This window comes from Spizellomyces punctatus, assembly GCF_000182565.1.
Source record: "Spizellomyces punctatus DAOM BR117 chromosome Unknown supercont1.12, whole genome shotgun sequence".
NCBI lineage: Eukaryota > Fungi > Chytridiomycota > Chytridiomycetes > Spizellomycetales > Spizellomycetaceae > Spizellomyces > Spizellomyces punctatus.
In genome coordinates, this window is record NW_015971548.1 from 373,985 (window position 1) to 397,381 (window position 23,397).

At 47.2% G+C, this 23,397-nt stretch overlaps 8 protein-coding genes and 1 non-coding gene across 11 annotated transcripts; 3 read left to right on the forward strand and 6 right to left on the reverse strand.

Annotated features, from left to right (window-relative positions):
• Positions 1-181: 181 nt before the first annotated feature.
• SPPG_06527 (uncharacterized protein) lies at positions 182-3,405 on the reverse strand. Its single transcript, XM_016754727.1, has 13 exons — positions 2,971-3,405; positions 2,825-2,899; positions 2,628-2,755; positions 2,456-2,572; positions 2,283-2,399; positions 1,942-2,221; positions 1,573-1,868; positions 1,423-1,513; positions 1,170-1,355; positions 963-1,100; positions 732-891; positions 524-662; positions 182-447 (listed from the first exon to the last, which is right to left on the reverse strand). The coding sequence occupies exons 1-13, from the start codon at positions 3,373-3,375 to the stop codon at positions 324-326; spliced, it is 2,256 nt and encodes a 751-aa protein (XP_016606158.1). The 5' UTR covers positions 3,376-3,405; the 3' UTR covers positions 182-323.
• A 115-nt stretch (positions 3,406-3,520) lies between these two features.
• On the reverse strand, positions 3,521-4,460 carry SPPG_06528 (selT/selW/selH selenoprotein domain-containing protein). Its single transcript, XM_016754728.1, has 6 exons — positions 4,358-4,460; positions 4,256-4,294; positions 4,179-4,200; positions 4,002-4,116; positions 3,878-3,935; positions 3,521-3,809 (listed from the first exon to the last, which is right to left on the reverse strand). Exons 1-6 carry the CDS (start codon positions 4,428-4,430, stop codon positions 3,763-3,765), a joined length of 354 nt encoding a protein of 117 aa, XP_016606159.1. The 5' UTR covers positions 4,431-4,460; the 3' UTR covers positions 3,521-3,762.
• A 242-nt stretch (positions 4,461-4,702) lies between these two features.
• Positions 4,703-6,201, reverse strand: SPPG_06529 (uncharacterized protein). Its single transcript, XM_016754729.1, has 3 exons — positions 5,498-6,201; positions 5,292-5,426; positions 4,703-5,232 (listed from the first exon to the last, which is right to left on the reverse strand). The coding sequence occupies exons 1-3, from the start codon at positions 6,146-6,148 to the stop codon at positions 4,807-4,809; spliced, it is 1,212 nt and encodes a 403-aa protein (XP_016606160.1). The 5' UTR covers positions 6,149-6,201; the 3' UTR covers positions 4,703-4,806.
• A 297-nt stretch (positions 6,202-6,498) lies between these two features.
• On the reverse strand, positions 6,499-7,916 carry SPPG_06530 (uncharacterized protein). Its single transcript, XM_016754730.1, has 6 exons — positions 7,588-7,916; positions 7,436-7,522; positions 7,329-7,373; positions 7,202-7,273; positions 6,901-7,110; positions 6,499-6,840 (listed from the first exon to the last, which is right to left on the reverse strand). The coding sequence occupies exons 1-6, from the start codon at positions 7,853-7,855 to the stop codon at positions 6,629-6,631; spliced, it is 894 nt and encodes a 297-aa protein (XP_016606161.1). The 5' UTR covers positions 7,856-7,916; the 3' UTR covers positions 6,499-6,628.
• Positions 7,917-8,258: 342 nt separating this feature from the next.
• On the forward strand, positions 8,259-8,342 carry SPPG_10155. Its single transcript has one exon. It is a non-coding gene; the product is annotated as a tRNA-Arg (tRNA).
• Positions 8,343-8,794: 452 nt separating this feature from the next.
• SPPG_06531 lies at positions 8,795-13,092 on the forward strand (the record flags this gene model as incomplete). 2 transcript variants are annotated; one of them, XM_016754732.1, is made up of 5 exons in its annotated part: positions 8,795-8,860; positions 8,934-8,999; positions 9,240-9,999; positions 10,062-10,178; positions 10,234-13,092. In XM_016754732.1, exons 3-5 carry the CDS (start codon positions 9,465-9,467, stop codon positions 12,930-12,932), a joined length of 3,351 nt encoding a protein of 1,116 aa, XP_016606163.1. In that variant the 5' UTR covers positions 8,795-8,860; positions 8,934-8,999; positions 9,240-9,464. The 2 variants fall into 2 exon arrangements, with proteins under 2 accessions (XP_016606163.1, XP_016606162.1); XM_016754731.1 differs by having other exon boundaries at positions 8,934-9,151; positions 10,234-12,932.
• Positions 13,093-13,094: 2 nt separating this feature from the next.
• Positions 13,095-14,709, reverse strand: SPPG_06532 (uncharacterized protein). Its single transcript, XM_016754733.1, has 2 exons — positions 14,248-14,709; positions 13,095-14,164 (listed from the first exon to the last, which is right to left on the reverse strand). Exons 1-2 carry the CDS (start codon positions 14,339-14,341, stop codon positions 13,314-13,316), a joined length of 945 nt encoding a protein of 314 aa, XP_016606164.1. The 5' UTR covers positions 14,342-14,709; the 3' UTR covers positions 13,095-13,313.
• A 2,122-nt stretch (positions 14,710-16,831) lies between these two features.
• Positions 16,832-20,078, forward strand: SPPG_06533 (uncharacterized protein). The gene is made up of 6 exons (XM_016754734.1): positions 16,832-18,020; positions 18,087-18,202; positions 18,268-18,435; positions 18,506-18,649; positions 18,707-18,844; positions 18,911-20,078. The coding sequence occupies exons 1-6, from the start codon at positions 17,012-17,014 to the stop codon at positions 19,118-19,120; spliced, it is 1,785 nt and encodes a 594-aa protein (XP_016606165.1). The 5' UTR covers positions 16,832-17,011; the 3' UTR covers positions 19,121-20,078.
• SPPG_06534 lies at positions 19,114-23,168 on the reverse strand. 2 transcript variants are annotated; one of them, XM_016754736.1, is made up of 15 exons: positions 22,974-23,168; positions 22,788-22,888; positions 22,494-22,723; positions 22,270-22,432; positions 22,004-22,207; positions 21,805-21,942; positions 21,393-21,735; positions 21,178-21,325; positions 20,987-21,093; positions 20,619-20,920; positions 20,401-20,552; positions 20,062-20,321; positions 19,649-19,980; positions 19,459-19,581; positions 19,114-19,370 (listed from the first exon to the last, which is right to left on the reverse strand). In XM_016754736.1, the coding sequence occupies exons 1-15, from the start codon at positions 23,161-23,163 to the stop codon at positions 19,206-19,208; spliced, it is 2,958 nt and encodes a 985-aa protein (XP_016606167.1). In that variant the 5' UTR covers positions 23,164-23,168; the 3' UTR covers positions 19,114-19,205. The 2 variants fall into 2 exon arrangements, with proteins under 2 accessions (XP_016606167.1, XP_016606166.1); XM_016754735.1 differs by having other exon boundaries at positions 22,966-23,168.
• Between the last annotated feature and the right edge of the window lie 229 nt (positions 23,169-23,397).

Here is a 23,397-nt window from a genome sequence, read left to right on the forward strand (position 1 = left end):
ACATTGTAATGGCTTCCCCTGGTGATCCCCCCCTTTAGTATGGAATATATCCAACCCGTATTGGAAGGACAAAAACGTGCCCCCTTTCGATGGGATATTGCAACCCCGATCATCGATATTTGGATTACGCGAGGATCAAGTCATCAAAAGGATTCATGCAAAACGTCACAACCATGGCTCATGGCTTGCAGTTTGTTTGTTTTGTCACCCATACTAAACAACACACAAGGCATTACGTTACAATATATCAGTATCTGAGGTTTGCACAGTCTATGTTGTATTGATTCCAACATGGATAATGTTTGATTGCACTATGCAAAGGTTCAGACTACAACAGGCGCCCCTCCGGCGGCCCCTTCTTCAACCTCCACCAGCCCAATACTTTTCAAAAAGGCCTCATCACGAGGCTCTCGTCCCAAAAAGTTTCTCAACATGTCCATTCCATCGCTAATAATTAATGGGTCACATTTAATATTCACTTGGACGCAAAAATCGCACTTGTAGGTTACGGCCAGTTACTCACCGACTGCCTCCAGGGCCCAAAATATCCTTTCGGTAACTCAGTCCTGTTGCCGGATTTTGCACTCCCTCGACCTTGAACCGTGAAAAGAACATGTCGGCAGAGAATACTTGTGACCACAAGTAGCCATAGTATCCGGCATCTAAAAGGGCAATAGGGAGTCAAACCCATGCACGTTCCGATCGTACACGCATTGGCTCTCGCAGCTTACCGTAGCCACCCATAATGTGACCAAAGGCAGCAGCAGGCCATGTATTAGGTGTTCCAGGAATCAACGTGACTTCCTCCCGAAGCTTGTTCCAGAGGTCTGTGGTTGAAATACCCCCGCTACGAGTCGTGTGCAGAGTAAAGTCGAACCAACCGAAAAAGATCTAAGCCCATGACCAACATGTGAGATAGAAGAAGACGCATTAACAAAGTTCTTGGATCGCAAGCGGCGCACCTGTCGAAGGTTCAGAAGAGCTGCATTCACGTTCTTTGCCTTGACCAAAGACTCAATCAGATTGTTTGGTAAGGGGTGTGATGGACCCTTTTCATAATGGGCGGACAACTTTTGAAGAATTCCAGCCTCCCAACACCACTACCAAATGCCTCAAGAATAAGTCCTCACACCCAATGCAAATGCAACTACCCATAACAAAAGACTCACATTCTCCAACATTTGACTGGGCGCCTCAACAAAGTCCCGCTCAACTCTCGTTCCATGGAACCTGGAGAACCGCGTTACAGAGCAAATCTGATGCATCACGTGTCCAAGCTCATGGAAGTAGGTTGTGACTTCAGAGTGCTTGAGCAATGATGGCTTGGCCGCGGTGGGTTTGCTAAAGTTTGCAACCTAGAAGCCGGAACGAAATGGGCGATAAGCGTGGATGTTCGTACACATGGATAATGAGACAACTCACCATCGCGGCCACAGGGTACTGCCTCTTCCCGTCCGGCAATTCACACCCGGGCTGTAACCCAAACACAGCGGCATGTGTGTATTTGCCTTCACTGGAAATGGAGAACGATCAAAGTACATTCATTGAAGTGGAATGTTGTCCTCGTCTTACCGTGGATGAAGGTCGAGATAAAAATGTCCCATAAACTCTCCAGAATGGTCAAACACTTCAAATAACCGCACATCCGCATGCCAAACTGGAGGTTTCTCGACCTCCTTGAATCGAATAGACAGCACCGTCTGATACAAATCTAACATGCCTTGAGTCACAGTTTCAAGGCTAAAGTACTGCTTAATCTCCTCATCGTTGACTGAATACTCGGATTCAAGCAAGAGTCGATTGTAGTACTGGAAATCCCAAGAGTTTATCTTGTTATCAAACGGCTCATTGCGGGAAGCTTTTTCTTTCTGTGCAGCGCCACAACCACCAACATCGTAAGGTTGCGATCACGTCAGTACAAGAAACTTCGACTTTACTAACCTTTTTGAGCTCAAGCAATCTTTGCAACTCTTTCTGGCCAAATGGCGTGAGCCTCTCTCGCAACTTTTTAAGAAATTCATCAACGCTCTTTGTGTCTTTCGCCATCTTGACCTCCAATATGTAGGACGCATGATCCTTGTACCCCAGAAGCTTTGCAATTTGTTCACGAACAGCAACAGCGGATTCAAGGATGGCAACGTTGGCCTGGCATTTTTGTCCATTGGCAATATCTAGGCGCTTCCGTGTCTCTTCGCGCTTTGCCATGCGCATTGTAGGAATGCTGTCGTGCAATTCCCATTAGCATGCTGTTGCTACAGCATAAAGAGATTTGCTGTCCTCACATGTCAGGGTATTTCATGGTCACAGCATACTTCTCCACGCCGTCCTTTTCATCGACCTTTTTAGTCAATCCCTCCAAAAAGTCATCTGGCATGCCCTCCAATTCATCCTTGGTGAACCTATAACTGGCGATTAACGACCATAGCTGCAAATGACAGTCGTTATGAATACTTACAGAACCTCCGTCTTGTCTTCGTTCATGTTCTTACTAAACTCTGTTGATGCGTCAGCAAGCTTCTTCTTTAATTTTTCCAGTTCATCCCGCTTTTCTTTTGGCAGAGCAAGACCGTTTCTGAGAAACATTATTAGGCACGAATCCGAGCATCCCAGCTTTATAATATTATAACCTTTTGAAATCGCGTTCGGTGAATTCCAGCAATCGTGCCGATTCGGGGTCAAGCTGCTCCTTCTTGGCTGAAGTAGCTTGGACAGCTTTAAAGAGGTCCTCACGCATGCTTTGTTGAATTTCAAATTCCTATACACAAAAGTTATCACTCAGTCACCCTTCCGGCATAACGGCGAGCTATAAGTGACGGAAGCCTACATCGAGAAGCTTGTTCGCCTCAACGGCGGCGTCCCTGACTGCCTTGTCGGGGGAGACATATTGGGGAAAGGTCACCTGAAAGAGGAAACATGGAGGTTAACCACAGAGAATATGCCACCGCTCATGAGTGGTAGATAGCAACGTACGTTGTTTGTCTCAATACCAAGCCAAGTATCGACGGTCGCCATCTTCTTTATGACTGACTCGAAATTGCATTGGTCGGGCGTCAAAGCAGCGATCTCATCGTACTGTTTGCGCGCTTTAGCAATTATATCTTCGGTGTGGGCCTTAATTTCAGACGGGGACATGTCCAGACGAAGACGGTTGTGCTCGAGGGTTGGGGTAGCCATGGTTGAGTTCAGGCGGTGGGGAGTGCAGAATGGAATAGTTGAGTATTGGAGAACCAGGCGATTAGAAGCCGTAAGGATGCGAGGGCTTTGGCAGTGGAGCGAATGGGAATGAGTTGCAAAATGGTTGGTGAGGGTGATGAGCGGTTTTATGCGGTGCCTGGAAACACAAAGCAATCTGGAAGCTCTGCAACGGGCAAGCATCGTGGTGTGGGGGGAAACAGGAGGTGACCCACGATCTGAGTTGAGTCATTGGCGTAACGCGCGCCTTGTCATTTAATAGACTTGTGAAAAGCTGGAAATTGCAATAAGATGACCAACAAATGGCAGCAAGAGTAAAACACCATGGTCATGGAGAGATAAGTGGGTTTCCCCTATTAGAACATGAGGATGGACAAGAAAGAATCATCGGCCAGCACAACTTTCTAAAGCCGGCATCCTAACCGAATGTCATCTATAACTCGTTCATACGGCCCATCCTGCCATGTTCATCTACTAGGAATTACCATTCAAAGTTTATTAGGTTCACTGCATGCCGGAGGTGCTGATCAATATCGGCATGCAGTCGTGGAGCGCGGTCGATATTTTCCATTATTTTGATGATTTGGCATCTGAATGGCCCAGCGACATGTCTGGGGCTGCAGGAAGAGAGATATTAGCCCAGAACATTCTAATCTCCTGCAGTGCGGGTAAAACAAGAGCATACCAATCAGATCCCTCACTTTCTGCTTTAGATCCTTTATTTCTGGAAATCCTCCATTCGTCTGTAGGATCAGAGAGCAGTCAGATCACAGTGCATCGACATTTTACAAAGTGCCAGCGCGCCATACCTTGCGGTCCCAGACCAAGTGCACTTGATCATTAACCACAATGCGGATTTGATATATAGCGTTATTGCCAGGTATAAGAGCCACTTCGCCCACGGCCTCTGTAAAGGTTGTTAAACTGCGAGATGAATGTCGTGAGGGCTAGGTTGAAACGGCCGCTGTAACGAGGAGCCAACGGACAGTTCTTGGGCCATCCACGCAGCTAAGGAAAGACTGTTAGCAAGAGATGAAATTATTGTTCGAAAGGGTATTCTCACCTCTCAACATCCACCGGCATCCAGGGCAGTACTCGATTTCTGGCAAAAGAGACTTAGTTTCGGTACAAACAGGTCTCACCGAGTTGTTAGCGCGTCCAGTACCTATACGTGGTGTTCGAATGATTTGTGACGGGCTAGAGTCGCCGGGAGCGAGAGTAGAGACTGCTTCTGCCATAATGTTGATGTGAGCGACAAATGCAAGAGCTTTCAAACGAGGCTTCAACCCATGTGCATGTTGGATGAGTCAATTCCCATGGCTGTGCCACATATGCCTATCTCAACTTTGCTGATATCACAACGCAGGCTGCATTATCCACGCTATCCCGGCATCACGAATAAAATAAGTTGGTAAACCCAGTTGCTTAATCTGCGACTGATGGCAAAACGCTTTCGATTCCTCTTTCAAAACCCAGGCAGAAGCAAACCGCGATGATGTCCATGTTCAGATACGAGTTGATCCGACATTTCTTATTGCCAATACACTATGCTCACAATAAATAGCATTGCTGACAACTACCGACTACCTAATTTTAATTGTCCTGCAAAGTTGTTTACACCATGTCTTGATCTGCACCTCTCCCGACTTGTTCACGTACAGTCTCTCTGGACGCATCTTTATCATTTCCACCTTGTGGTTCAATAAATGCATTCACGTACGCATCGTCTTCATCTTGCTCGTACTCGGCACTAGGTAGACTCTCCACATCCTGCATGCTGGTCACCATATTAGTGGCTTTGACCATATTCGGTCGTCCGTCGGCCCCCGCGCCTGTTTTCGAGACGGTTTTTGTACTCTTGATTGTTTTGGCTGCTCCGCTGGTATTTCCGCGCGATTTGGTCCGGCTGCGAACTCTACGATGTTCTCTGATCACTGCCCAGGCAATTATCGCCGAGCGGGCAGAATCGATGGCATGAGTGACGGCCGTAACGCTGTTGAAGTTCCCATACGCAAAGATAATTTTGAGAGTAACAAAGATCTTTTAAAACGGTTGTCAGCTGTGTCAGATCGTGATTGGGCATCACAAATACAACTTACGATAGAGAAGAACACTCGTACATGTTCATTTTGAGCCAACTGCCGGAACACCTCTTGGGTACCTTCGAATACTCCGTGTTGACGACTGGCGATGCCTTGGAGTAGCATCCCTGTTGTGAAAACCTCTAGAAATAGCTGCATGATGCAAAACAAAAATTAGATAAACATTCCAAGGTGTCCGACCAAAAGTCAACTTGGAAACCTACTTCTATGTCATATTGATGTTTAAACACAACCGGATACTTGTCCGCACAAAGTCCAAGTGCCGTTACGCTGGATTTTCTCATAATGATTCCCGCCAGAACAACCGCAAAATGTGCCGCTGACCCGAGAATCACCACCACCTGACATGTCCTTTTCCACTGCGTAAATAGCAAGAGCTTTATCAACATAATTCCATAAATCAAGTCCCACGCCAAGACCATTGGAATGTTGACCAATGGCGATCGGGCACTGCAGCTCAACGGTCCCGAAACCATCACGGCATACAGTGTCGCGCTGATCGTTTTGATAAAGATCAACGAGGCTTGTAGGGCATTGAGGAGGTAGATGGGCTTACGACGCCTGTAATATGTATAATAGCTGGAATATAAGACGACAATGCCCAACGCAGTTAATGCTCCGAACAGGGCAGAATTGGTGTTCGAAAGCTGGATATCGTAAAAAGTTTGAAGGGCCAGCGCATTGGGGTTGAAGGGAGCTCCAGGCGATACTGGAGATGGTGGGAGGTTGTCGGTGTCGGGAACGCTGGTTACAGGAGCAGTTGCATCAAGAGACGAGTCGTGAGATTGGGAGTAGTTGCTTGTCCCGAAAGTGATGTTCACTGTGATATTTGATAAGATGGTGTTGTTGTCCATGCTGTGAATCTACAGTGAGACCAAAATCAAAATACATAGAAAGGCAAAGGGATGTCTGGCCGCTCGCTACCAAGGCCCTGATAATATCCCGAGATCGAAAGGTTTCCAGGAACAATGGCGGCGGTAGGCTTACGTTAAGCGCGATCCTCATTTGGCGGGAGAGGTTTTTAATTAAGACCATCTAGACGGGAGCCCGTCTGAGTACAGGCGCATTGTTGGACAGCATGAAATCCATGGCACGGAACGAGTGCCCATAGCAAGGGGCCCTTATAAGACAAGCGCTCTTGTAATTTCGGGGATGAGTACGAGATTCAAGAAATGCTGCTTACATTTTAAGTGGTGAAGTAAGCGCAAGATCATAAAAAAGGTGACACTGTCACCGTGAAATTCTGGTTTGCCAACTCGTGTATACAAATCTGTCCAGTCTACAAAACCCTCGAAGGAGAATCCGACGTGTCATCTAGCTGATTAAATCAAATTTTATACTGGGACCCCCGACGCACCAAACGCCTTGCCCACGGCATATGTTCCACCCATCGCAATCCAACCCCCAATCAAAACACGCAAAGCGCCCTTCCAAACTGGTGCTCCGCCGAGCCAGGCACCCAAAATACCGTTAAGAATCAGACCCAAAGTACTGGCAATCACCACTGCGAGGATACGCGTCTCGTATGAACTGATAAACACCGCAGCTGAACACAGACAGAGAGTTAGATGCGTCGCCCATAGCGCTCGAATATGCAATGACTTACCTAGCAGAGGTAAGGCCGCGCCCACCGCAAATGTCAGCGCTGATGTGATGGCGGCTTGAGCAGGATTGGATAATTCATCAACGTCAACGTTGAGTTCCTCCCGCAAATGAACCTTTACAATCTCGTCAATGTCCCCATTAGCTTGAGCGTGCAGCTCTTCAGCTACACGAAGCGCTAATTCTGGTGATATGCCTCGCGCCTCGTATATTCCTGCAGAAAATCAACAGGGCAAGAGTTGTCAGACAAATGATGACATGATTGCATGAATCCTCATCCCACTTCAAATGCTAGCAAGACCTACCTGCCAGCTCGCGAAGTTCCCGCTCTACATGGAGAGGACCCTTCAAGAATTCGGCTTTCTCTCTGATCATATCTGGCAACAAAGGTTCAGTAGGCACAAATCACTGGAAATATGCAGAAAAACGTACCAGCACTCTCGGTGTCCTTCTGCGTAGCTACAGAGACATACTCGCCTGAATTGCACAGGGGTTAGAAGCAAATTCCAAAGAGGATTCGGACCACACCTTGGACTCACCGCATGCCATTGACAATGCACCCGCAACCAAGGCGGCCAATCCACTGAGAATCATCAAATGGTAATCCTCACTACTACCTCCAATACCTAACAAAATAGCCAGAACTCTTTATTTCAATGTTGATCGACTCGGTATACGAATTGAAACCTACCGACGATCAGCGAAGCCGTGGAGACGAGGCCATCATTAGCACCCAGCACAGCGGCACGCAACCAAGGGGTCCGGTCCGAGTAGTGCTTGTGGCCAATTTCCGGAAGGTGGTGGTGTGGGTGGTGGTGGCTGGATAATAGGGGAGTGGTTGGGTCGACATCGACAGAGATGGAACCGGACGTGGAACTGTTACCGCCTGCCACTGAGCCGTAATTTGGAGGTGGCTCGCAGAGAACAGACTGGGGTTCTTGATTCTTGTTAGCAGCCATTCTAAATCTTTTTAGTAACTAGTTGCAGAATAGGGTCTCGGGTGAATGGAATGAATTTCCGCCCTGGAGGTCTGATTGCAAATAACGCTGCGCTCGGTGGATTAATTGAAATTAAGATGACTGTGCCATTGATTACAAGCCTCAGATTGGAGAGTTTAGATTTTTGGACAAACTCTTTAAACGCTCGTAATGATTGCCTTTTCGTGGCCAGTTCCATACAGCATTGGTTTCCAGTTCATGCCATATGTAAAGTGCATGGACAAATAACCTCCATGTTAGAGTATGCCCCTTTCCATCCATTTCACTGAGAGCTATAACTTGCTTGATATGTGAGCGATACATATCGCCCTTACAGAGCAATCATGAACAAATATATTCAAACTATCCTGCTCACAGGTAAGTCGCCTCAGTAGCACAATCAGGTAGTGCACTCGCCTCCTAAGCTTAGGTTAGTGAGAGGTTGCGGGTTCGAGTCCCGTCTGAGGTGTTTTGAAAGCGTCGTGGTTTTTTTTCACATTGTTTTCTGTTTTGATGCCTTGCAGAATGCTGCAATTCTCTTTGCCCTCAAGGCTTCCCTACCCGTTCTCAGCCAATACGAATGAATATTGGCATACATTGTTTTGATGAAATGCTTCGACCAGTATCCATTCGGCAAAACAAGATGCAAACAAGCATCCAATTGTTCGGATGCAAAAATGTACCGATTTCAGGGTCCTTGTCATCTCTTGGCCGAGTACCATGGATGTGGGATGTTTAATAACCAAACGTTCCAAAGCAAGATATAGCAACAAATGTCTCCAAATGGAAATTCTGCCTCGTAAGGAGTGATGGAAGGCGTTTCAGTTGTATTGAAAACTGGTTAGCATGTGGGCTTAGCTACTCCAGGCCCAGATTTCACCATCCATCGTCGTCGTTCCTTTTTATTTTTGGCATGGGCTTTTGGGAAATCTAGTGTTTTTAATCCATTGCATCTTTTGCTCACCTTATGAACCATGAAGGTGAAGGGTAAGAGTGACAATGTTGTGTCAGGAGCTCTCCCTCCACTTGCAGAATGCTCACAAACGCTGGTGATTTCTAGGCCAAGTTGCATAGACGAAAGGCGGTGCATTGCGGTGATCAAATGCACGGAAACACTCACAAACAGGTAAGCGCACGGACACTTGGACCTCCATGATCAACGCAGTCGAAAGGCGCTACAGACACAGGTGGCGGCCATACAGTCTGTTCTGCCGTGACACGTGGACTGGCAGAGAGTGAAATTCACTGTCGGTGCTGGCAGTTCAGATCCGTTTTTTGGTCGGTCCAGAATTGGATATGCGGTTCAGGCACATTTGTTATGGCTCAGATCTGTTCTCAACTTTTTTGCTTGCTTTACATCAAATAGCGCAACTGCCCCACCATTTTAATTTAATCGTTACGACTGCGAAATTCATAAGCGATCGAATAGGACTGTACCTGCACAATATCACAAAAGCAAATTTCCAACGATCGCACAAACCTGCACACCACGAGCCCAGCAAGGATCTGATATCCAGCTCCCTGTAGATAACCGTTCAAACCTCAAACTTGTAGACTTTGCATACAACCATCCTTTGTGCCAGAATTTTCGATGCCAGCAACAGAATTTGACTCTCTCATCTCCTCCGACTCTGATTCAGACGACCAACGAAAGCGCGTACTTGCGCGGGCGTTGAGAAAGAAGGAAGCCGAGAATGGTCGGTCGGACTCTGAATTGTTCGACTCTGATCCATCATCTCTTTCCGAATCAATGCTTTCTGATCTATCCTCGTCCAGTAGTGAAGATGATGAACCGCACACGATAATATCTGGAAAAAAACGACGAAGAGACTCTATCGTATCTACGACATCCGTCGGGTCAGTCTCTAAAAAGCCCCGCGGAAATCGAAGTGTAACAAATAAGAAGCCACCAGCAAAAGGTACTGTCAAAATAAAAGGAGCAGCAGGAAAGGGAAAGGGACGAGGGACGGGTACCATATCTTCAAAAGGAACTGGTACGCCAGCATCCAACTCAAAGTCGCGGGCGTCAGGAAAGAAAAACGGCTCGCTCAAGAAGCAGCTATATTGTATATGTCGGTCCGAATACGATGGGGAAGAGTTTATGATTGCTTGTGATGGATGCCAAGGTTGGTGCAAAAAAGTTCATAAACAATTTATCAATCGCGCACTCACGTTATTGGAATTCCAGAATGGTTCCATGGAAAGTGTGTCGGTGTCAAACCGTCGAAAGCTAGTGAAAAGGAGTATTATTGCGACGAATGTTGCCCAAAACCGCCGCCAATAGACTCACTTGGAGGCCGTCAAGGTAGGCACAATTTGTAAGGTGCGACTGAAAGGTCCAATACTGACTAATAACCCAGGTCAAAAAGGATCTCGGACGTCCGTAGAACCCATAATACAGGCTGATGACGACCTGGGCGATGATGACATTTGCGTCTTGTGCGATGGCGATTGTACATGCAATGTCCCTAAAGCGGAGGACGTCGTTGAACCAGTTCCCTCACCTATTGCAGTGTATCCACCCGAAATATCTCCCATAACAAAAAGAAAGGCTGGGAAAGGTGCAACGGTGTCTAAAGTGGCCGGAAAAGGAAAAAGCAGCGTGGCTTTGAAAAACATTCTTAGAGAAGCTCCTCCGGAGATCGTACCTAAACCAAAAAAGAAATCAAAGAGGGATGCGTCTCGTACAGCGAATACAAAGAAATCAAAGACGATTGCTTCCAAAGCAACGGATAATTGGATCGTGCAGGACGCTAGTCAGACAGTTTCGATTCAAAGTGATGATGAAGCAGAGGTCCAGACGCGTGCCGACGAGGAACTAGAGGATACCATTCAGAATAGCGATGACGACATCTTTGCGTCTGACGTAGATGATGCATCTGACATTTATGCCATTGTGGATGGGCAAAATGGGAACGAACATGATGACGACGAGGGAGAGGACCACAGCGATGAGAACGATGCTGATGCTGATGAGGACGATAATGAGGATGAAGACGTATTGTCCACTTACCAAAACTACGATGCAGAGCAGCGGATTTTAGGATGGAGCGAGTCTGATGAGGAAGAGGACGATGATGACGATGATGACTTTTTCAAGTCCCCGGCATTGGTGCCAGGCAGATCCATGACCACCGCCGAGTCGACGTCTATTCTCGGTGATATCGATATTGACGACTTGCTCGATCTGGGGATGCCAACAGAGGGTCTCGAAGAGATTGATTTTACTAATGGGGACGATCCAATACCAGATCTGGATTTTTTCAACGCCGATTCTCTTGATATAGACTCCCACTCACCCGACTCTCAATCCAATGGGGTTTGCGACACGCAGACGACAAGCGCGCCAGTAGGCGCAGTTTCAGCCGCAACGTCACCAGGCGACAGTCCTGCCCAACCCGTAACAGTGGGCCCAACGTCAATATCCTTTGACATTAAGAAAACTGATGTGGGGCCAAACGGGGAAATCACCACGACGACAAAAACAATGACGTTCCAGTTGAACGGGACTCAGTCTGCATTGTTGGCTGCCGGAAAGACAATTGGAACAAAGCGCCGAGATGGGGGTGCCAAGCGTGGCGCAAAGACTACCCCAAGGCTTGGACGTGCGGTTACGAGCGGTCCGCTTGGAAGTCCTGGGGTTGGTACACATATCAATGGTTTGACCGGAGGGGCTGCAAGCGCATCAGCACCTTCAACAATATCTCCGTTTCCTTCCTTCTTGTCATCTTCCGGGACCCCAGGAGGATATGCGTCAATGTCTCCTCTTTTATCGACTCGCTCGTCCCTCCCAACCTTCCCCCTCTCCAGTACCACATCTGCTGTTACCGCAGCCACTTTGCTCAAGACGCCATTGGATCCTTCCATTCTTGCTGCCGCAGCAGCTGCCATGGTCGGTTCTGGGGGATTATTGGGAACTCCCTCTACACCTGCAACAGGCACCGGCTTGGCGGGAAGACCTGATTTGCAGAAACTGATTGATAGCATTACCCTCAATGCCAAAGTGAAAGCGGCGCTTGCTGCTACCGTTGGTGGGGCCATCGCCTCTGGGAACACGAATATCCCAACCGCGACACATCCGAAGCCGCAGGACGGAGGGCTTAAAGCAAAGGATGCCGCACCGAGTGTGCCTGGAACTAGACCAAATTTTCCTCAACCTCCACCGAATCCGTTTCTCGGGTTTGACTTTCCAAAGACAATGGAAGAGTTTAATCGGTTATTTAGTCCTCAAAATGTTGCTGCAGCTGCCGCCGCGGCCGCAGCTGCCGCTGCAGCGTATGCTTCTACAACTGGTTCTGCAACGGGTTTTACTGGTAATGCTTCGACGACTACTGCTTTTGCTGGTGTACCGCCTCCTAGTGTGTTGACACAGGCTGTCATGGGTGCAGGGGTAGGTGCCGTTGGCGGTGGCATTAGCTCGTTGGGTGCATCTACCATACCGGCGCCAGTTGTTTCGGCTCCCATACCACCTCCCGCACCGTTGTCAGGACCGACATCTTCCCCATCCACCAATCCGCCTATCAAAGAAGAACCAGCTCCGCCGGCAGATATGACCATGGAGGATCTCTTTGACACCGCCGCTCTCGATTCGTCTCTTCTCGATGCCACCTCCGTTCCTAGTACCTCCGCACAAGATGATCGATGGAGAAAGATTCCAATCGGGGCTTTCCGACGATCGAGACGGATGAGTGGAGATGGAGGTGGATGGCGGGGATTAAAAGCGGCCATTAAAGGCGGCCGGAGGGTGTTTAACGAAACGCTTTTGGTAGAGGGTGGCATGTGGAGCCACCAAACTCCGCAACACATACCCCTCGACAGTGACACTGTCAATGAGAGTTTATCTGTGAATGCACCCAACGCGACCCAGCATCGTATGGAAAACTCTTATGAAGACGATTTTGTTCGGGAACTGGGTGGAGAGTGGGGTGCTTTAGATAAAGCCTGTGAGGAACATGCTCTTAATTCACCTGGTGAATCGGTATTTGGAGATGTGCACGGCCGGCGAAAGGGGAAGGGCAAGAAGAAGGGGAAAAAGGTCAAGATAGGTAGACGGATTTAATAGTGTACATATCCTTTTGTAATTTTGGCATCTTTATTGAAAACTATATAGTAGGTAGATTTCTAGGGCGTGAGATTGTGATTGAGAGTTGATGTTGTAGATTGGGTCACTCAAACAGACATGCATTATCAAAAGGAATATAAATTCCAATTCACAACCATTATTCGCATCCAAATTTTATATTTTACAGAATGCTAGTTTTAAAACAATCATAGAATCGAATCATATAATAATAACTTGGTTTTTGTCTCCCTCTCCAATGAAGAATTACTTACAATGTGTAAAAGTATACAACTATAAACAGTGTGCGTAGCCGTTAGCTTTCTTCCTCCCCTTTTTGTCATATACCTTGGAGGTGGATAGTTCGAAACTAGGCTTCTTTTATCTCCACATTCCATGCCATCGATTCGGGACCTGACTACGCGGCGAAACTGGGGCCGATGAGGATGAAGAGAGATGGTAGCGGGAAAGGTCTCTGCTGCCTTGGTGTTTAGGTACCGTCGCGGGCGGTGGAGGGAGACGAATTTGGTTAGGGATTGATGGTTGTACGGCGCTTAGGAATGACGGCAGTTGGGGGAATTTTGGGTTTGGTGTTTGATGTGGAGATGGGGATGGGGATGGAGGCGATAAATGTCGTCGAGAAGGGAGATGTGGTAGGATTTGGAGAGATGATGATAAAGATGGTAATTGTGGTGGAGGTGGTGGTGGTGGGGGTCGTGGTCGTGGCGGGGCTACTGGATAATGATGTGTCGGTGGAGGTAGGGATAGGGACGGAAGATAAGACGGACCAACCCAAGGCATGTGCCCTGTATTGTGATATGAAGGATCTGGTCCGTAGGGATAATAGCTTTGATGATGACGGTGCAAATTGCCCATATCCTCGTATTTGATCTCGTTCTCGTCATCTTCGTTATTCGATCCACTTTCCAATGTCTCGCCATCTGTCCCAACACTGTGCTCGCGGCTGCTTTCCCTCTTTTCGTATCGCTTTCGCATGGCTTCCAAGCTGCGATGTCGTCTCAACGTATCCGACCTTGTGAAGCCCAGGCCACACAAGTCACAAGTGTATGGCTTGGATCCTGTCTCCATATGGACACTTTGCATGTGCCGACGCTGATCAAATTTACGACGGAACGTTCGATTACAGAGCTCGCATTTGAAAGGCCGGAGGTTGGAATGGACTAGCTCATGAGATTGCAGGTTGAATCGGCGGGTGAAGGCCTTGCCACAGTCTAACTCATTTTGGCGAATGTCAGATCAACACTCGTTTTACATTCTGATGCAGCCCGCTTGGATATTCTATTGAAAATCTCACCTGGTTCCGGGCACTTGAAGAGTTTTGGTGAAGTATGTCCCAATTTTTGACCATCGCCAGCCACCGCTTCTGGCGAAGACCGCATTGGCTTCATTATCTATCCACTGTGGAGGCCTAAGAAAGAAATGGCACCAAGCAATGACAGAATAGACATTAACATGGACGGGCTATCAAAGCAACCGCAAAAACAGCAAGTAACAGCTGGGCTTACGCGGGAGCGGAGAGATCCTCCCCGTTACATGCGGCTTTTTATTCGGGAAATATAAGCGGTGGCGAAAAGAAGACTTGTGTATAACAAAGAATGACGACGCATTCGGCAAGTCCGTTTCCTCTTTGTTAGTCACAAGGGGGAATTGGAAGAAAAACTCTCCCAGCGGGAGGTGAGATGTTGGTAGTTTTTGGCAAAAAGGCTGACGAGAAAAAGTCGATAAAATCTGCCTTATAAATTGTCTTTGGTTTTTGTTTGCCCAAAAAGCAGTTTCTTTTTTGGAGGGACGAGTTGTTTGGTTTGCTTTAAAAGATATTTATTACGCTTTCCAATGCGCAGAACTCTTCCACCAGCCAACCAAAAGAAAACCCCCATTTCCCTCCGCCCAACAAAGAGTTCCTGCCCGCATAACAAAAAAGAAGAAGAAAACAAAAGCCCCATGAGTAGGGTGGCGGTTTTCACACTTTTTAGATTTTTGAACACCCAGCCCATTTTGTATCGCCTTGGAGTTTTGAGACGGTACACGACTCTTGAAATTTCAACTAGTTGCTGCTTCAGTCTTGCTGAACTCTTTATAGGTAGTGGCTTTCATCTCGACTTTTGTTTGAGCATGAATCAAGGGAGTTACATTAAAGCTTTTTTACGAATGCGGGATGGAAATCGCTAACATGGCAATAACCATGTGTGTGTGCTTAAAGAAATTATCAAGGTTTTAGGACGCGCTACGAAAGTAACACTAATTTCTTTCTTGTGTGTGTGTGCTTTCAGTTTGAAAAAGAACTTGCAATCACCCCCGCCAAAAGGTTTTGTAAAGTGTGTCCAACAACAAAAGAAAAAAACTTGCCAAACTACAAACCAATTGACTTTGTCGTTTCCAACAGTTTTTTTTTTATATTGGCCTTTCCACAGTTGGAGCTTTTTGTCGAAATCCACGTTGCTTTAGCATTCAGTCAAACACTACTCAGCCAAAGAGTTTTTAAAGAAACAGTACATTCCATCGTCCTTAAGCACATTGACGTCTCATTTTTGTCTAGTAACTTGGCATTGAGGGTTTACGGGATGCACACAGTTTTGCAAGCTTCACTGGAATTCATCATGATTTGATGAGGTGTGCTGACCGAGGATCAAGAAAGGAAAAGGAACTGCTGCATTTGTTACGTTATTGGCCCGCCAAAATCGATAGCATTTTGTAAAAGCAGAAAGTGCGATGTGTAGGAGATATCCCTCCATTTCCCGCATTTCCTCAAACGTGCAGCTCTTCTGTCATTAGCACGAATGTCCGCACGCGTTACGCAATGTAACCACCCTAAAGTCCAAAGATTTTTAGCGCGCAAGTTATACTTTTAACCATATGGGACAAACTCCAGAGTCAAGACAGGTTGAACGACTTTGATTAACCATAATATGGTGTTTTTGAGACGACGGTATTCTTTAATCCTCCCAGCTGATCTTGTGGGCATGCCACGGCTCGTCACCGCTCATCCGTCATTCTGGAACAAGTCATTTGACATTTGCGCCGATTAGCAGTTATCCTTCCCCAATCGCCCGAAATTATCCTCCAGTGAATACCGAATGTTAACAGCAAATCTCGCCCGTTTTTGCACCAAAGAGCATATAATCGCATCGTTACATGACATCCGATTCTCATCTTGTTGGCAAGTGCCAAAACGAGCCGTGCCAGCACAATTACAGCGACATCCGTAAACATGACATTGGATACAGGAGATGACTTTCAAGTTTCCTGCATCTCGTCTCATTGTACAGTCGTTCATAGTGATCGTAGGCCTTTGGAGGACAGCTTCGGCTTCCCTCCGCTCCGAATATGCAATGGTGAGGTCAGCAAAGTTCACTGAACTGCGTACTGCCGATCAAAATTAAATAAGCAAGCGCTGATAACTACAGTTTTCATACGAACAATCTTTGGGACTGCTAACGGCACTTGTATAGCTAAGGGTAGCCGACGTTAAGGTTATGCGTAGAGGACGGCCTGACGGTCAAGCGCCATCTTATATCCAGCCGTGTGGAAGACCAGTGGCATGCTGTACATATAGTGGGACCTGGATCTCACAGAAACGTATTTAATGGTGCCGTGCTCTAATTCTGCGAATGTCAAGCCACTTTGACCGGCTATTCTTTTTGTTAAGGATATACACTGGAGGACAGCTGTTTATCATATATCTGACGGGCACATGATACCAATTGCTAATGTGCTGTACGACTCGCCCTTGCGACAACAAAGAATTTATGACCTGGCCACCGGCATCAGGACACAATCCAATGATGATAGTTTTGTAGTGACTATCATCCAGCGTTTGCTATCTCTCTTGTAGACCTTGTGTCAAACAGTAGTTTGGCAGATATGCGAACTCGACAAGGCTCGTGTGTGGCACAGCAGAACGGGCATCCGGGCATACCGAGCAAGACTTTAGGATGAGCAGAGATCATGGTGCAAATGGCCAACCATAGTGATGTCAAACCGGGTATGCACCTTTAACATTTTACTCATATCCTTTGGGAACGGTGATTTGGGGTGATTACCTTGTTCAGTTCAACAATATGCATGCGTTCAATGGTGACCGAAAGGGAGAACAAGCCGCCTTTGCTGGGCAAGATAGTGAGCATGCGGGAACCGCATATCAAGCAGATACTCAACAAAATGATTCACAAATGCTCAGCGCTCCGCAAGTCAAGCAAGAAATTGGAGATGACGTGGTGATTGATTGGAAACAATCGCGAACTGAAGCTTGGGCACAAGCACCTCCTAGCATACATCAAAGCCCTCTCCCGGCTAGCACAACAACAGAAGAGAAAGAAAAGCGGAGCCTTTCCCCCGACTCTGTACAATCTGCAGTCGAGAAAAAGCTACGTCTGGAGTTTGAAGATCTTTCCGATGATGAAGGCGAAACCCCCACACCTGCGTCCTCTGTAGCGGGAACTCCGGTTGCTACATCTCTGTCATCTGACGAAACCGAACTCGTTCATGGTCTTGAACGTCTCCTCCAAGTATATGATCCAGACCGAGACGCATCTCAGGACGAACAAGCACTTTACGACAAGCTTTACAACTGGATGGAAAGGAGGATGACGATGGACGCAAGGTTCATACCATGGAAACCCGACACAACAGAAGAGCAGGCACTATATTCCCCAAGCATATTACACAGCTCGCGCGCAGGTCGATTTCATTACTTCAAATCCCGTCGACAGTCTGTCAAGAAATATGCGGAACCCGCCACCGCGCTACTGATTGGTAATCTTGCCTGGAAATGGCGAAAGCCTGATGCTGCAGGTCTCCAAGAACAAACAGAACCCAATATCATTATATCAGGAACTGAAGGCAACGTCACGATGATCAGAGAAGGCACCTCGGCCGAGGATTTCGTCTATGAGACAAAGGGGGACACCATCACGACAATGGCTGTCCACAAGATTTTCGCGCACAGTCCTCTTGACCTAATTACTGGGGATGCCGATGGAAACATCAAGTTGATTTCTCAGCAAAGGGTGTTGGTGAAGCATACGCTGGGGGCTGCAGTAACGTGCATCGAGGTCGTCAATAGTATGGGTGCGTGTAGGCCGCCAAATGAGTTGATGGTGTGAGATCGACCACCGTTGCTGAACTTGTCACCAGCAAACAGTACCTATATCGTTGCAGGAGATTCCAGTGGAGTTGTCACCGCATTTGATTTCATTGAGCGACTCTGGCAGGTGCGAGTAGGCGGGTTGCAAACAGCTCCCGATCACAACGTACGTGTTTCATTGCCCAACATTGAATCCAACCTATTGTTCCACTGATTCGCATTCATATTTAGTCAATGGATTACAACCCTGGCATCACTGCCATTCTCTCCCTCAAACTCTATGACCCATACGGCATGCGCAACAGCATTCTCCTTGTCTGTGACGGCGCACCGCATATTCACGTCTTTCAAGGGGACCAACGGATCTTGACAATGGGTCTTCCATCGAGTGTTACTTCGGTAGGAAAGAACTCTTCTTTCTGTCGTTAGAATACATATCTCACCTCCGCTTTTCTTTTCGGGGCACAAGATGTTTAAAGGGTACTTCTCCTATCGTAGTTCACCAATAGATACACTCATCCCAAAAGCAGCTCTTACATCACCACGTTCACACCCCCAAGTCCTTATGGCTACCGACCAAGGAGAAATATTGATCATGGACGGCTGGCTCAATGTAGGCTGTTAAAGAAATACGATCACATGGTATCGGATGCTGACTCTTTTGACACAGATCCGTCGATACATTGCTCTCGACACCTGCGTAAGGAAACTTAAAGGCTTCAGGTTGGAATCGCAAACAAAAGACGATACCGATTATATCGCCGTCGTTGGACACTTTTGCGATATGAACGTGTTCAAAGATGGAAAGGTAAGAATGCGACTTTCCTTAAATTTTTGGCGATTTGACATGGTTCACAACTGAATTTGTAAAAAGCATATATATTCCCTTCCGACGCATGATTGGATTCACGATTTCGACATTATTTCTCTTCCCGATGATCCAGATGGCGTGCGAGTAGGAGTCACACTACTAGATGGGCATGTCCAGACCTATAGGATGCTTAAATCGGAGGGCAAAGCGGCAGGAGATAACTCAGACATGGATGTGGACGACGAGGAGGAGGAAGGGGAGATTTTGGAATAGCCAAATGCCACGGTGATATGATTCAATGCCTATGTACAAAATGGGTGTGTACAAAACCCCTACGAGAACTCAAGTCACAAAGTCACTATAACAATGCAACCAGGACTCTCCGTGCGAGAACTCCAATTTCGTCATCTGCATGCCCCGTCACAGCCCCCTCAACGGCTTTCCTGATTCGTGGATCTTTGAACCTGCCGTCATCACTTACAGCCACGCATGCAGCAAGCAGTTTGAGAGCCGACATTTGGACCTGTATGTTGAATAGAGAGAGAAAAGGCGCGGTCAATGGCGATCCGTTCGCTCGCTAAGCGTTGGCTTCGACTGAGATGGGCACTTACGATATCAAATGGGCTTTCCAAACCATGCAAACAAGCCTCCGCTAGATCCTCCAAGATACCAGCAATATCAGTCGGTTTCTGATGTGACCCATGCGTGTAGACGTACACGATATGAAAGAGCGTCTGCGAGCACAACCAGACGGATGTGAGAGGAAACACTACGAATCCGCACTGTAACTAAAATTCTTACCTGAAAACTAGCGGCAACCCCTACACTGCCGTTCGTTCCACTCGTGACCCTCAAAACCGTCTTCCAAACCATCGCACCAAGCCAAAGGGCAGCATCACGACGGTCTTCGCTTAAAAGGTTTTTGAAGGACTTTGAGAGGACATTTGCCATGGCCGTTTGGCAGCTTTCGTTAGGTGGGGAAGCGAGGGTATCGAGGACAAGATTGAGAACGGATTCAAATGTGTTTGGTTTCTCTTGACGGGCTAGGGGCGGTTGTTCGGTAGCGAGTAAGGCGATGATGATAGCAAAGAAGTCTATAGCGCTCAAGTGGAGCTTTTGACCTTCCTCCGTATCTGCGAACCGGTCAATAAAAGTCAGTTTTTTTGCATCCTTAGCATCTCGCGCCCGAAGATTCATCTTTTAGAAACACTCACTGTCGGCTGAAAACCCTGTCAAAACGCCTCTGGCAACAATTATACCACTCTCCAATATGATTCCTTCAATTTTCCGCCCCCATAGTCCTGCGACGTGGCACAACCAGTACACCCAGCCTTTAGTCAACCATATGTCCCCCTCCTCCCATGCCTGCATGAACAGGGGTGGAATGATGACACAAGTCTTTTGTATAGGAAATCTTGCAAGAATTTCCAGCGACAATTGACGAAGTTGGGCATACTGAGATGGCATGGTCGCGCTGCATTTGTAGACATTTACAAATTGCTAACCGTCAATGCTGTGTCCAAACCAGAAATTTACGAACGCGATCCTCCTACCAGCGTAAAAGGTGGTTTAGAATGATCGATCCAGTATGCTCTAGCGAAGGACGTTGTGGCTCGGCCGTAGGCAGTGCATCATCAGTTAAAGACTGGCGATAAATGTAATCTGATGGAACTATAATTGAAGAGAAGGCGTCTATCGGTAGAATCTCACAAAATAAAACTCGTCAGCATTATCCTGTAGCGGCATTGGTACGAAGGGAAGACACGCACACCTTTAAAACTAGGAAAGGACACAGTCTCAGAAAAACCAACTCTTCCCCTTCACCATAATCTCGTTTGCTAGCATCCGTGCAAGTGTCCAGCCGAATCCAGCCGGCCACAATTTCCAAAGCGCACAGACTAGATTCTGGATCGGTCCAAAAAGCAGCAAGTGTGCTTAAAACTCGCACCATGATAGAATCTTGGGGCGCTGCGTAGAGTTTGCGGAGAAGTATAGGTAGGATCTGTGGCCAGTATGCTGGTGGGCATATCTCACCCCACATTTTGAGTGTTGAAAAGAGTGCATCAAGATGGTCTGTGTTGTGAAATGGCAGGGTTACTTTTGATGTTCAGAGGTGAACGAAGGGAGGAGAGCGCATACCGGTGGAGTTATTTTGAGCATCTGGTTTGTCCAAGGTTGGGGCACCGACCTCTCCTGGAGTTTTCGGTATCCTGTGCGTTGCCGAAGGTTTGGTTCGTGCTGTAGTTCTTTTGAACATACGAATAATAAGCGCTTTCAGTATGAGATTGTGCGCAACCGTTGAACAAAAAATGGTCATTATCAAAACCAACCGGGTATATTCTACGAATGCACTCACAGCTTCCGCCCGTGGCTTGTGCTGTCCTAAGACAGTTACAATCCGTCTTACGGCAGTAGACCGGATTTCATCGTCAGGAGAGTTTAATACATCGCAAAGCTTGGGTATCAGATATGTCAGATCTAGCGTTGTATAGGGGAGGAAATTAATCAGAATGAATAGAATTTGAAGTTGATCGCAAAATATTACCAAGATGGCTAATCAGGTATTCACACGTATCTCCCGTCCAAACCCCATCATCTCGGATTCTTTGGACAAGTTGCTCAACCAGCCCTCTTCTGACGGCAAACATCGCAGTAATCTCATCCACAACGGGTAGTAAGTTCTTGCCTGACGCAATCATGTCTAGAAAGCCCTCAATGACATCTTCTTTGTTCACAGTGGCCAGAGTGGCGAGAATCCGTGGAGCACCGCTTGCCATGACCTCTGCATCCATCATGGACAAAATTGGACGCGAAAGTGCAGAGATATGTTTTGGGAGGAAGTGTCGTAAAAGGGCAAGCAGCAGTGGTTGGGCTAAAGGATCACATAACTTCGGACAGAGAGCACCGTAACAAGTCAAACTTGTGCAGGGAGAAAAGAGCTAATATCGGTCACTTACGTTTTCCGCCACCATATCGCGCAGTCGCTCGTCCAGTCCTGTCTCATTCAAAATATTCAGAGTCTCCGATTCGGTCCACTGAATGAGGGAGCAGCAAATCACACCAATCGGCTCAAACACAGACTCGCTTCGAGGTACCTGATGATGCATGTCTTAAACATGTAATATCTTTGGCCCAAGCATAGCAACCGCGTTCTACCTCATCAAGCTTTGCGCCCAAAAAAGCTTCATATCGAGTGCGCGACATGCTCCAGAGTTTTGGATGTAGGCCAGAAGCGAGCGATATACAAAGTCCTGATATCGCTTTCGTCACTTCTCCGTTTCTTGATCGGCTACGCAAAGCACAAATAATTTCCACGATCGCACTTAATACTTCCGTCCCAAAGCCATGTGCCCAATAAAACTATTATCATCGAAACTATGAGCCAGAAACACTCTCAGATAGCGCTACAAAGGGATACTCACTGGTAAGAGACTATTAACCAGCTCTTCTATGATATCTAGAACTTCACCCATCCTATCATTTACAAGGAGCCCCTGTGCGGCTCCCTTGACTAAATCGAAGGCACAGCCTAAGCATCCCGTGGTCAACTTGGTGTGGTGTACAGTATTGTCTTCTGCAACCAGCCTACGCGCACCAATTCTTTGTAAATTTTCCAAACGTCGCTATCATAGTACGAGTGACATACCTGTCATTGTTGATTCGGTAAAGAAACCCCCGCACCAGCGTCCATGCTTGGACATCACGGAGGAGCAAATCAGATCCCTCAGTAGCCAAAACAACACTCAATGCATCCCTCTTGCTTCCCGTTTCGAGAACCTCCATTAGAACAGCCACAAGCTCCACCTTGAATGGGCCATTGAACAGAAAGGAGATTATTCGGATGGACTTGTTACGATCAGGACCCTTTTTGATGATCTAAGAATATGGTAAGATGAAAGAAGGCATTCGCGCTTTGTGGACAACCCGGTGGAAGACATACCTTGTCTCGTAAAGGACTCCATATTTCCCTCATGGAAGTTCGCCTGTCGTCATTGCGTTCCAAGTAAGCTTCTAGACCTCGCAACGCCGACGCTGTTGGAGCTTGAGTTGATACAAACGCATGTAAGCAAATTTCCATAGGCGTCCCGTCATACATTAAAACACTTGTTGCCTCTCACCCACGTACTATTGGCGTCGTCTTTACGGTATGCCTCACAGACACGTCTTAGAACGGGCTCGGGTGTATTGAATAGAATGAGGAAGGACTTGCCCAACGATGGGGGTACATGGTATGAAGGCTGTGGTGGCTCGAGCACTTGTGAGGGAACAATTCCATTTTGGATATCTTGTATGCTTTTGTTAATGTAGTCTACCATTGTCAAGAAGCACCCCAGGAATATGAGTTAGGATCTGAGGTGTTCGACAACGGTTGGGGTGAGTCACGTTGTTACCATAGCATTGCGCAGCATTTGGATGTTGTTTGGTTACGTAAAAACTTTTTGAGAAATTATGCTATTTTCCAAATGCAAACACCCTTGCTTTGCCGTCTTGGGCATCTTGAAGCTCTAGCTGAGGGTCAACCAAGCTAACACCATGGATGGCACTTCGTT